The 13671-nt window shown below is 38.9% G+C and overlaps 1 protein-coding gene across 1 annotated transcript in view; it reads right to left on the bottom strand.

Moving 5' to 3' along the window:
- The window catches only part of LOC147164850 (sodium channel protein type 2 subunit alpha-like), a 29322-nt gene that overhangs the window by 11921 nt on the left and 3730 nt on the right, over window positions 1–13671 (bottom strand). Inside the window, exons 2-13 of the mRNA XM_086091629.1 lie at window positions 9983–10299; window positions 9610–9730; window positions 9416–9503; window positions 9202–9330; window positions 8554–8645; window positions 7769–8032; window positions 6960–7023; window positions 6669–6810; window positions 5184–5390; window positions 3623–3871; window positions 488–605; window positions 183–421 (exon numbers count right to left, since the gene is read on the bottom strand). Of these exons, the coding sequence (XP_085947755.1) occupies window positions 183–421; window positions 488–605; window positions 3623–3871; window positions 5184–5390; window positions 6669–6810; window positions 6960–7023; window positions 7769–8032; window positions 8554–8645; window positions 9202–9330; window positions 9416–9503; window positions 9610–9730; window positions 9983–10246 (1977 nt within the window). The 5' untranslated portion in view covers window positions 10247–10299. The remainder of the gene's footprint in view (window positions 1–182; window positions 422–487; window positions 606–3622; window positions 3872–5183; window positions 5391–6668; window positions 6811–6959; window positions 7024–7768; window positions 8033–8553; window positions 8646–9201; window positions 9331–9415; window positions 9504–9609; window positions 9731–9982; window positions 10300–13671) is intronic.

The raw sequence follows: 13671 nt of genomic DNA on the forward strand, positions 1-13671 counted from the left end.
AGCCTTCTGTATGTTCTAGCATAATTATTATTATTTTTAAACGTATAAATACATCTTTTGGACACTTAAAACATCTAAAATAGAATGTATTTATACGTTTTTGGGAACGTTTACAATATTTGGCTTTAAACATGTATTTTTAAACAAAAATCTGGCATCACTTTACAGAGTCTTTAACTCACCATATTGCCCACACTTAGCGTCCTTTGGAAATCCGGGGTCATTGGGTAATGCTCCATAGCCATGAATAAGGTGTTGAGTACAATGCAGATAGTGATGGTTAGATCCGTAAATGGATCCATCACAATGAGTCTCACCACCTTCTTGATCCTCAGCCAGACTGGACAACAATCCCAGATGAGGAAAATGTTTGCGAAACTGTACCAGCAGGGAGGACACTTTTGTCTCGATTCCTCAAGCTCTGTTGCAAATAAAAGATAGGGTTGCTGTTTGTCTGCTCTCAAGTATTGCAAGATCCAGAACCTACCTTCCATTGTGCTGGTTATGACACTGGCCACGCTATAAGTTCTATCCCTGGCCCTGGGGTCCTCGGGAAAGTCGGTACATTCCTGGTTTGTTCCTCCATCGGTGTCGGTGGTGTCAGCCTGGCGGGACGAAAACTCTTTTGTAAATGCAGAGTGAGAATTATCATCATAAAAGTGACAAAGGACAAATAGTAAACATTTGAACATGGTGAGATAGCATCATAGCAGCTAACCAGTCCAAAGGCTATTATTACTTTTTCCATGACCGTAAGATCCTTACAGTTCAGTTCAGTTTTTCCTGGTCAAGGGTATTTGGGATGTTAATCGAAATAATAGCGAAAGTGGTCAGTTCAAGTTGGATATTCTGGAAACCTTTGAAATAGAAATGCAATAAAATGAACGGAACTGAACTGGACTGGACCGCACCGCACGAAACAAGGTGTCCGATCATCTTTTATTCTCCTCATAAGCACTTAAGGTACGTTGAGGTTTTATTAGAAATTCAAATACCCATTTCGTTGATTTCGATTTGCATGCTTTACAACAGTCTGGACAACAAGCAAAAAATTACGACTGATGATATGGCAGAGTTGAAACGAGACGGGACAACCCTTTCTTACTTTGTCTCTATTGGAGGTCATATCTACTGTCAGTTTAGGACGAAAGAGCCCCATAGGTGTTAACGGGATTGAATCGACACCCATTAAGGACACTACTCCATTGCAGTCTACAGTGCTCTGCTTCATCCTGCAGGGTGAAAGCAGCGGATGTGGGAAGAAGCTGGACTGGCTGATACTGCTGCTGTGGCGGTCACACCCCCGGGTAAAAAAGAAAGAGGTTCTTCGACTCCGGTTGTCCTCAAAAATGCTGTTCTCATCATCGGCAAAGTCATTTTCTGAGCCGGCATCTCGTGATTGGCTTTGGAAACTGAAAACGCTGGTCCTGCTGTTCCGTCTGGATGAGAATGGGGGTCCGTGAATACTCAGAAAGGACTAAGAGAGAAAGATATTCTTCAGTAGCAAGGACGAATACACGGGGAGTGTGAAGAAGAAACAACTTTAGGACAATCATATGAACTGATGGGGCTTTCAGTGGGGAGATGAAGAGTGGCGTGATGATGACCAATGCGCAATCAGCATTGAAAACAAAAGCAAATTAAAAGCCGTATTTGCGATGACTGAAAACCACGATGATGAGGAGGAAGGAAGGAAGGAACTGGTAATGATGCTGGCCGGAATGGTGAAAAGCATTTCAAGGATAGCGAAATAAAAAAAAGCATCGTTGGTGACATCATCAGCAATGACAAGTTGAGAAGAAGATTTGGATTTTGATGATGATGATGATGCGCCACAAGCACATAAAGAAGCTTACTTTCAGGCTTGATTGTAATGAAAAGAACAACAGCGTGTATTACCGAATAAAGAAGGCACAGCATGGACATGCGATGCGCAATAAATCAGTAAAAGATGCACAGTAGTGTTTTTAAAGAACGTAATCACTCTATAAACGTAACATCAGATACACCCATGCAATCCAATGGAGCGATAATAAAGTTGTTAGTAAATGAAGACATTTCGTCCAAGGTTATTAATGCAGAATGTTTGATAAAACTCATATATTGGATCTCATTGGATTGTACAAGGGGACCTTATGTTGTGCCTGCTGAAGGCGATGCAGTTCATTTATAGAGAAGCTCTTCAGGAACAATAATGTTGACATTTTCTTTAACTTGTCATAAGTCACTCATTCATTAATCATTTACTCATTCACTGCCATTGACGGCTATAGACGTCAAAAATTCATTGAAACTATTTCAATTAGTTTAACATTTTTTCCCACTTTAGTTAACAGGAGTATGAAAACCTAGATTTGGTTTTATTGTATTAGAACAGATATAAAATCTGTGATTAATTAACTAGTAAAGTCATGCAATTAATTACGATAAAAAAATGTAATCGCCTGACGCCCCTAATTTTTAATAATCTTTTCCTTATAAAAAAAAAGATTATTAAAAAGAAAAAATATATATTAAAAAAAGAAAAAAATTAGGGGCATCAGGCAATTAAAATGTGTAATCGTAATTAATCGCATGACTTCACTAGTTAACTCACGATTAATCAAAAATTTTATATCTGTTCTAAATGTACCCCAAACAATCTAGGTTTTCATACACTTGTTAACAAAAATGGAAAAATATGTTAAACTAAAAAGAAATAGTCCAAAAACTATGCATGACTATACGATGTGAATGTACATGTAAACAAAAGGAAATTTATGTTGTTAACTCATTCACTGCCATTGACGACTATAGACGTCAACAATTCATGTGAAGTATTTCTAATAGCTTAACATTTTTTTCATTTCATTAAATTTTTTATGAAAATATAAAATTATCATGCGATTAATTACGATTAAATGCCCCTTATTTTTAATTTACATTTTTTAAATTAGGCCCGTCAGGCGATTCAAATTTTTAATTGTAATCACATGACTTCACTAGTTAACTAACGATTAATCTGTTCTAAGTTTACAATGATTTTTTCCCTAGGTTTTCATACTCTTGTTAACAAAAGTGGAAAAAAAAGTGAAACTAATAGAAATAGTTCAAATTAATTTTTGACGTCAATAGCTGTCAATGGCAGTGAATGAGTTAATTAGTCATTCATCACTGCTCACAGCGGAACAACAGAGGTTGACATGTAACCATGGTAACTCCGGAAAACATAGTGCTTTAGGAGAGCAGCCATCTAAAATCTAAATATTTAGGGTCTGATTTACTAAGATAACAAAAAGTGGACGCTAAATTGAACGTTCATGTTAACAGGTTGCGCCAGAGATGGTTTTCACCCTGGAAAATGTGGAAGAGCAAGAAAAGTACAAAATGAAGTTTGAAATCAAGGTGAAGTGATTTCGTTGAGGTGGAATCAACCTGGCGATTCCAGATGTTATCAGGGTTAAATAAATCGACAGTATTTACATTTGAGTGTCTGGTAGAAATGCGCAAAATGAATGCACGAGGAACATCAACGTCGCACCCATTTTTGCGTGCGCCAACCTTGAGTAAATCAGGCCCTTAGAGCGACATGACGTTGCAAGACAACACAGAACATCAGATCAACGTCTGAATGGTACTGAACCTGGTGGGCTGAGGAGGACTTCATGTCATAGTTGAGCACATTGGGCTCCACTGAGAAGCGGCATCGGGCCTTCTTAAAACTCTCCTGAGACTCGGACTTTGAGCCCTTGCCCTCGTCTTTTCTTTTTCTCCGCCTGTTGGATCGCTCTTTCGCGCTTTTGGAGCTCAGCTTGGAGGTTTCCGAGGAGCTCTCCGTGCCACCGGCGTGGTCGCTGACCTCACCGCGCTCTCCAGACGCCACTGCTGCGGCCTGGAGAGCGGAGAGGGAAATGTCAGATTTGACAGCAGTTTGGAAAAGCTATGTCATCTCTAGTAACACAATAAGGGATCTCTGTTATCGGATTAGATGTTATGAAATTCAACATGAATAGATTGATGGCCTTTAACAAGATGACACCAAAACAACACAGTGCAAATATTAACAGGCGTACTTTCTATGGAACTTTTCCACTTTAGCTTTTGGTTACAAAATTACAAAAGAACAAAAAAAAAAATTGGTACCTTGATTTACATTGGCGTGCAAAGCATAGTGGATGCCCCTCAAATTTTTTTGTCGACATCTGCTGATTGGTTCCTTAACGGACGCCGCATGAAAGATTTTGCCATTGACCCCGGTGACCCCTGTTCGATTCCCGGACTGTCGTATCATTAACTCATTCACTGCCATTGACGGCTATAGACGTCAAAAATTCATTTGAACTATTTTTATTAGTTTAACATTTTTTCCCACTTTCGTTAACAAGAGTATGAAAACCTAGATTTTTTTTATTGTATATTTAAAACAGATATAAAATGTGTGATTAATTGTGTTAACTAGTGAAGTCGTGCGATTAATTATGATTACAAATTTTAATCGCCTGACGCCCCAAATTTGTAATAATGTTTTATTTGTATTTTTTTATTCATTCATTGCCATTGATGTCTATAAACGTCAAAAATTCATTTAAAATATTTGTATTAGTTTAACATTTTTTTCCACTTTTGTTGACAAGAATATGAAAACCTAGAATTTTTTTATTGTACATTTCGAACAGATATAACATTTTTGATTAATCGTGAGTTAACTAGTGAAGTCATGCGATTAGTTACAATAAAAAAAATCATCGCCTGTCGCCCTTAATTTTTAATAATCTTTTTTTTATTTTTAGGAATTTATGGCAGTGAATGAGTTAAAGACAAAAGCAAACAAAAAACAACGACAGAACTAACCTTAAGACATAGTAAATGTCCTATCATTTATGAGGTCTCAATTATTGCCCTAAACTTGAAGCCCGAAAGAACAACAGAATTGTACACACGTGACAGAACAATAGCCCTTTTTTTGTGTGTATTTTATTGTGCGTCTCATTCAGTAAGTGGCTGTAAGTGCATTGGCGATATTTTTTTCCACTTGAGTGTGTGTCTGAAGTGTGCAGGGATGTCCAATTTTGACTCGCAACAAAATGGATGAAGTGATAGCTCATAAAGAGAAAAACTCATAAATTGGGGCACTTGTTAGTCAAGGCACCACTGCATTTTTACGCCTTACTTTTGTAACTCCATACTCCCAACACTGGACCCACCTGAGAATCTTCTTGCTGCCGTTTGAGTTGCTCCATCACGGCCTGAAACTCCTCCTCCTTGTCCTGAGCCTCCTTAATTGTGGCCTGGCTCTGCTCCTCGTACGCCATTGCCACCACAGCCAAGATCAGGTTAATTAGGTAGAAGGAGCCAAGAAATATGACCAGCACAAAGAACACCATGTAGGGCTTTCCAGAGGCCCGTAGTGTCTATAGGGAACAAACAAATGACAGTCATGTTAGGTAGTACATTGCCAATTGCTACTAGAATTACAGTTACTGGTGCTTTTGAGACCTGAAAAAACAACAACAATATGAATATATTTTATATTATGTTTTAGTTTTTTAAATTAAAATACAGTACATACAAACAGCAATATTAATGTGTGAGCTTGCTGACAGGGTGGACATTTTTGGCTAATGTTAGCATTTAATAAGTGCATGGTGGACCTTCACTTAGCTGATTGTGTACTGTTTAATGAATACATTGTGTATTTTTGAAAGGTTTTTAATAATATGCCGGTCAATTTAATGGACCGATAATATCTCTATTATAATTGGCAAAAATCAGCCAATTTTATTGTTGATTTTTACTGTTTAAATTTTTGTTTTGTTTTTTTACACATTAACACATACAACATAAGTCAAAGATAATGACATTCAAACACCCCCAAAATGGCAGATTTTTGTCTCCGTTGTGAAGTTAAACAAAACAAGTGTTATACAGTCAAAGGTTCTGACTGTAATTCATATCTTTAAGCGTTAAGGGAAAAAAAGGGTTATTTTATTCATTACATATTTTATTTAACTGATCGGCTGATTCATCAATTATCAGAATACTTTTCTGATAAATACTGGAATACACATCGCCCTAGTGTGTATATCAATTGCAATTTCATTATGACAGAGTGACTATGTTAAGCGATGTAAACAAAGTTAAGCAGTGGAGCGTGCATGATGCCGTCTATCATAGAGTCCTGTGTTTGCCACGCCTCGACTCGTTTTGTATTCATTCTAGTTAAGACACACCTGCGCATCATGTAGAGCTTTGTTTGAACAATGTCTTCAAAATGTATTTTTCAAATAGTGTAACGTGAGAAGGCTTTGACAGAGGACAACCATGTGCTGTTGTTGTATTTAGACAAACAGACAGAACAAATACTGCTCATCCATTAACCTATGAACCATAAACATTTAAAATGGAGAAATATGTTCTTCATTTGAGCAATCAACCTTCCCCGTAAGAGGCTTTGGAATTCATTGCCAACTGAAATCTAATTATTTTAGAAATAAAGTCCTTCACCCAAAAGGTTAAGAGTTGGCTTGGATCAAATCAGAGCTGGACTGAAAAGGGCTAGACGTATTTAATAAATTGAGTGTGTTTTATTTATTTTACTGATAAAAATTCAACTCGGGGCTCTTTGTGCAGTCACATCAGTTTTATATAAAATTGCAGTGTCCCAATCAAAATGAGATTAAATGTGGTACCTGCTGGTACAGGTTTTCCCAAAAATCTTGAGTCATGAGTCTAAAGAGAGAAAGGAAGGCCCATCCAAATGAGTCAAAACTGGTGTAGCCGTAGTCTGGGTTCTTTCCCACTTTGATGCATGAAAACCCTTCTGGACACTGCCTGCATCGAAAGACAAGAAAAGAAAAAAACAGCACTCTATCATAAACCTTATATAAATATCAACATAAAAGAGTTTGTGCATCATGATTTAATGCTGCAATTCAATTCATTGTGATGCTCCTTTGGGTGTGACTTTGAGATCAACTTACCCAGCCTCACTGCCGTTTCCACAAAGCAATGGATCCCGTTTGCCTGGCAGGTAATAGTAATTTTCTGGGGGAGACAATAATTGCAGCTCAAAAGTAGAGTGGTTGCAGTGCAAGACACTTTCGATAAATAATTAACTTATTCAATGCCATTGACGGCTATAGACGTCAAAAATTCATTAGTTAAAAAAAATACAATCCACTTTTGCTAACAAGAGTATGAAAACCTAGAGAAAAAAATATTGTAAATTTAGAACAGATATCAAATTTGTGATTAATCGTTAGTTAACTAGTGAAGTCATGTGATTAATTACAATTTAAAAAAATGTATTGCCTGACGGGTCTAATTTAAAAAATAAATAAAAATAAGGGCAGTTTAATCATAATTAATCGCATGATAATTTTATATCTGTTATTAATGTACAATTAAAAAAAATTGGTTTTCATAAAAAATGAAATGAAAAATGGTTAAACTAATAGAAATAGTTCACAGGAATTTTTGAAGTCTCTTGTCGTCAATGGCACTGAATGAGTTCATGCTTACGTCACACATTGTTATTGTTGAAACCATCCTTTGTCCTGATCTATCTATACTGGGTCAAATACAATGGCAGGCCGTGCATCTGCTACCTGGGTCTTCTTAAACGGGGACTTAATCCACCTCTTAATACCACCACCAGAGCTAGCTAGGTTTCTAGGTTAGCCAACCTGCCTCTACAGTGTCCAATAAAATAATCACATCCACATAATAGAGTTCCTTTGTGTGTTTTTACTCTACTAGAATGTTTGAAAGAGTAGCTTCAAATACTCACGATTATCAAGTGAGTACTCGGTCCAGTTGAAAGCCTCTTCCTGAGTACTGTTGTCTGTGCTGTTCATGTAGGTCCCATTGGAAAATGTGCCATTGATGGCAGAATTATTGTGCACTGGCATGAACACACACTTTTGCTTCAAATGGCCCATGAACAGTTGCAACCCTATGAGGGCAAAGACGCTCAAGCAGAAGACGGTGAGGATCATCACATCAGAAAGCTTCTTTACTGACTGGAACAGCGCGCCGACGATGGTTTTCAAGCCTACCAAATGCAGTGACATTGTTAGATCATGTCATATAGTCAAAGCCAGTTGTCAACAGTGCACGTGGTCGACTGACATGTAATGACAAGCAACAAATAGAAGAAAAACGGACTGAATCGGATTTCAAGGCTCCACGTGCAACATACTGAACTTGTGTTTTGGTTAACCAGAAAAACATGGCGCGATTGTCAAGGAGGAAATGTCGATATAAGAGACTGTTGACTATGATTGATTGCCTCATTTGCTGCATTTTGGCCCCAGTGCTTTGCTTTCTAACCACAGGTAAATATGAAATGACTGACATCCGTGACATGCTTCACTGGCGATTCAAATTTTTGATAATAGTTCATTTGGTTTGGGTCACATTGTTCGGTATGTAGCAGCACAATGCCACTGTCTTAATCACAGACAAGCAGGTAGCAAAATGTGCATTTCAGTGCAAACAGTGGCAGTAAACAGTTCTCTTAAGACTTGGACATGTCATGCAGGTAAGCGAATGTATATTGCCTGTGCAGCTTACCTGGGATCACAGAAATAGCCTTTAAAGCTCTCAGCACTCTGAATGTGCGAAGAGCTGAGAAACTGCCAAGATTTACAAACTCTGTGACATACCTGCAGGAAAACTTAGCATTAAAAACTGAGAAAGAACGGGCAGAACAACATGCAATCAGTATAAAATCACAGAAAAGGTTAACAAACAAATCTGAATTATATATTTTTTTTAAATGCTAAGTATAAAAAAAAAAGCTTTGAAAGTGAAAAATCAAGCCATTCTCCGCTTTTCTCTCTGTGACGCACACTCAGACCTGACAATGAGGCGCTCTAAAGTAGCCATCCCTTCCCGAAGCTTCAATCCACACGTTGGCTGTGAAGTCAGCCTTAAAGAAAATAAGCCCCTCCTATTAATTTTGCCTTTCTCTGCATGCCATGCCCGCACTCATGAACAACGAGGCGCTCTAAAGTGGCCACACCTCCCAGAGCTTGCGTCTTTATGCTGGCTGTCAAGTCGGACTTTCAAAACCAAACGTGACCTCTGCGTGATGTGCGCACACTCATAGTCGACTACGAGGCGCTCTAAAATGGCCACGCCAGCAGACTATGGGAAGGAAGTGGCATTTTCGGGGTATAGCTACTCTACATACATACAATAGGGTGTGAAAATACTTACGCCATGACAATGACAGAGAAGTCCAGCCAGTTCCATGGATCTCTAAGAAAGGTGAACTTCCCTATGCAGAACCCTCGGGCTAAAATTTTAACGAGGGACTCAAATGTGTAGATTGCAGTAAATGTGTATCTGTTGGAAACAAAGAATGTTTCATCTCAAGTTTATCAGCACTTTATAGTATTGGATTCAATGTGTGACCATAGAAATGACATACTCGACAATTTTTGCCCAGTCAGGCGGCCGGTTCATCGTCATAAATACACAGTTGGTGATGATAGTGCACATGATCACCAAGCTGAACAATTTGCAAACAGGTGTTAAGGAAAAGCATGTCATAGAACCAACACTCAAGCTACACTCACACAATATACCATAGACAATATAGACAAGTGAGCATTATAAAAGGATATGAATGGACCAAAATCCAAATAGATATTCTTCTAAGAAGGCTGAAGGGGCTCAGGAGGTACACGGCGGGAGCAGCGTTGAACCGGAAGATGACATTTCCTTTGTTTATTACTATGAATGTCTGGGAAACAAAAGACAAGTCGACCAATCATATCAGCACTTCACAGCTAACTTACGAGCACTCTGCGCTGTGGTTCGCTGAACAGACTCAACAAATCGCTAATCACATTTTGTAGACTGCTGATTCGCGTCTTGTTTTTGCTGTCTTCTTGTCAAGGCACATCGGTCCTGACTACTACTTTCCTCCAGCCGAACCAAAGACAAACCCATCGGGTCATTTGATCGATTAAGTCTGTTGCTTGAACAAACTTACTTTCTGATTACTGTAGAAGGGATCCAGGTCTTCCACCGGTGTGGAGACCATTCCTTTGGGGACCTCCCCGTACACCAGGGGGACGGACTTTCCCGCCTCCAAGTCGCTACTTGGCTTGGGTTCATCCTCATCGCTGCGCTTTCTCTTCTCTCCCTTTGGCTTTTTGGCGTTCTCCTCGGCGATCCGCTTCTCGATGGCGGCAAGGGAATCGCGACTAAAGCGGCGTAAGCTGTCTGGTCCTGGCGGTACAAGCAGCTGCGCCATCTTTTCATCCTGTACCTTCAGAGCGCACGGCTAGCCTCCCGCAAGAAATAGGCCTGGAAAGGAAAGTGTTGTTTGTTTAAAGCAGAAGAACTTTACACTTTGTTTTAACCAGTCGATTTGCATCTCCATCAATCCCGTCAATGATAGGCCGAATGATAGGCATATTTTATACACAAGGCAACTCAATGTGCTTCACAAAAGCAAAGATAACAGGCATCAACAAACACAATACTTAACGACATGTAAAGGCAAAGCAGGGAAAACAGAAGTATCTTACAAAAATGACTAAAAGAACGTACATTGACAACGTTAAAACACATGAACAGAAAAAAAAAATCTAAGCTTTCCGTTCATGTGCAGCATAACAGCTCAATGCAGCTTCACCATGTTTACGTTGAACTCTGGGCTCCCCTAATTGACACGAGTCTGTAAATCTCAGAGCCCTATGGGTTTATATCCAATCAGCATTTCTATAATATACCGTATTCAAGACCCAAACCACTCTGTGATTTGTAGACCAGTAGCAGAATTTTGAAATCTCTTGTACAGCTGATTGATATGCGCTATATCAATCAATCAATCAAACTTTATTTTTGCATTATTTACAAAATGTTTGGGATAATGGTCTTACAGGTGAAATTTCAACGATGAACCTGAAAGCCATTGTAACTTTTAGGCCTACAGTTGAACACAATTCACAACAGGTGTTTGATCCATGAAAACTTCCAAGCAAAACTTCCTGATTTCTGGGGTGTGGCTAAATAGCATAGCTCCGCCCTCATACACCATCTAATAACTTAAGTGCCTTCAATATGTATCAGTGGTTTTCGAGCACAATGGTGAGTTATTTTATTATTCTTGTGAGGCCCATGCCTGTTAGCTTAACAAGCTAGCTGGTAGCTAGCGCCTCTCATCTTGGCAGGCAAAGCTCTGTAACGACCAAGTGGGATATATTCCAGCCATCAGACGCATTCATAAATTAATAGATAAGAGGCTTCCTCCCATAAAAAAAAAAATCACAAAAAGTGAAATTCATAAATTGATAGACGAAAGTAAGTAGCGCTTTAGCTAGGGCGCCAGTGCAACAGTATGCTAGGAGACATGAATGTTATTGTTCATCTTTATGAAATATTGTTCAATTTGAAAAAGGAATGAAATAAATTAGCTCCATGGGTTTGCCTAGCACAGACACGCAGGCGGTATTTTTAGATAATCATCTGCTTCATAACAAAAAAAAACAAAATGTCCGTAATAGAAAAGTCACCGCAGGCTTGCCAGTCTCTGTTACGTTGACAACAAACCTTCTCTTTTTGTGACACAAACCAACACTGGAGGCCAACACCCGACTGCATGAGTAAAAAATGAGCGCAATCAGCTAAAGTGGTCACACCTCTCACAGCCAACTCACGCCACACTACTCTCACGAGTCTGCCTCCACACCCCTCTGTCCCCTGTAAGCCCAATGGCAAATCATGCCCAACTCCAGACATTGTCATATAAATCACCAAAATATAAATCCTCCAGATTTAACTGCAGCTATAAAACTTTAAATCATTCTCTTGCAAACTGACATATATGTAGCTAGCACACCCTCGTTCTCAGTGGCTCAAATTAAGACTAATCTTGCTTTTAGGTGAGTAGTTTTGTCTGTGCCAAAACAAGAATCCAATTGTTGCTGAATGATAACAAAGACCATATTGGCCGACACCGCTCAAATCAAAGGGCGGGTGGGATTTGTTCCTGGTCAATGTCCGTCCGTCCGTCCATCCGAGTTCTCATGCAGTCCCAGGCCGCCATGTTAGTGGGCACCGCATTGCTTTGTTATTGTGGTTTTTGAGTTTTTGGATAGCTAACATCATCACCAGTGAATTACTGTACAGGTAGGAGGGACGAATTGGCTTTTCGTCGTTTATCGGCACCGGTTTTGAATCGGTGAGAAAAGACTGAGCTTTTGCCATGGGAAAGACTGAGATTGCGGCTTTCATGATCTCACGCCGGCCATATATGTCCATACATTGCTGATTGCTATGGACACTTTTTCTTTTTATTGAAGGTTGAAGTTTTAACACCTAGCAATCTTGTACGTATATTTATCAAATATTTATCTTACGTTGGATGTCAGTCAACTGTTGCGGTGGTGTGATATTAAACATACATATGTAGAAATATAAGATTCTTTAATAACAGACAACTCCTAAAATGCTAACCACTAACTAGCCTTCAGGCCAATATTAGTAGTAGGCAAAGTATTGTTTTAGCTAAAGTAAGCAAAGCTGTCAACTAAAAACTAAAAATGAAGTGAAACGATCTGCGCTATTTCCTATTGTAAGTTAGGCAGTGAGAAATGTTTGAATTCTGTGGTGATTGTAGTTATTTAATGTTGATCCAAAGTTTCTCCAGACCATACGTCAGCTTTTTTTAGCTGTAATTTTAGCACATCTAAGGAGATTCTGATCATAGATGATGTGAACAGATTAACGTTATACCGGAAAGACAAACAAATGAAAACAAGAGTAGATCTATTTTCTTTTCTTTTTTTAGTTTCAAGCCTAGCTTATCTTCCCGAACATACAAGTGAGGCAGACATGCTAACCACTAGCCCACTTTTGTGTCTGCCTACTTTTAACAAATCTTCTAAATATTCCAAAACTAAAAACATAACTGATTAGGAACATCAAAAATAATCATCAATATTAAGCTTCCCTTATGACTAAGAATGATTGATCAAACCAGAGGCACAAAGCATTTGCCTTCAGTTCTTTAATCAGAGGCCGTCGTCTTTTAAGTAGCCATGATCCAGAGAGGGCACATCCAAAATTCCGACCAAGGGAGGTAAAATTAGACCTAATTACATCCCCCAACACTCTCTCTCTCTCAGTGGATAAAATTAAGATTTGACATGACTATGATGGATCGCAGGTGAGACTTCCCTCCCTTAGCAGCATGAAAAGATTCATCCTCCCTAATAGGCTTGACTGCTGTGATGTGTGAGGGAGCCCATTGCTCTTATTAAATATGAATGCACTTCAGACTGCAGCGCTCTGCCACTGAGAGCTTTTGCCTTCGGTTTAATAGCGTAATAGTATCCTTCCACACTTTGCATTGCGAAGCAAGAAATCAATCGCAAACAAAGCTGGTCAATCAAGTGCCCACAAGCGCACTGGACTGCACATGTGTGACATAATCGCAGCGGCAGAGTGACAGATGAAAACTTTCAATGTGTATTGTCGTGTTTGTCAAAGTGGAAAACAAAGGGATATCCCAATATTTCATTCATGTACTCATGTAGAACTTTTTTTTATTTATTTATCTGTATTGTATACTATATTTAACTGAGCTGTGTTTTCATTGGTTGTCCTGTACATTGTATTTTATGTCATTTGTGTTGTGTATGTTATTGTGGGGCCCTCTCATAAGCAAAGTCA

This window comes from Leptonotus elevatus, chromosome 12 (assembly GCF_054856555.1).
Source record: "Leptonotus elevatus isolate MCC_2025b chromosome 12, RoL_Lele_1.0, whole genome shotgun sequence".
NCBI lineage: Eukaryota > Metazoa > Chordata > Actinopteri > Syngnathiformes > Syngnathidae > Leptonotus > Leptonotus elevatus.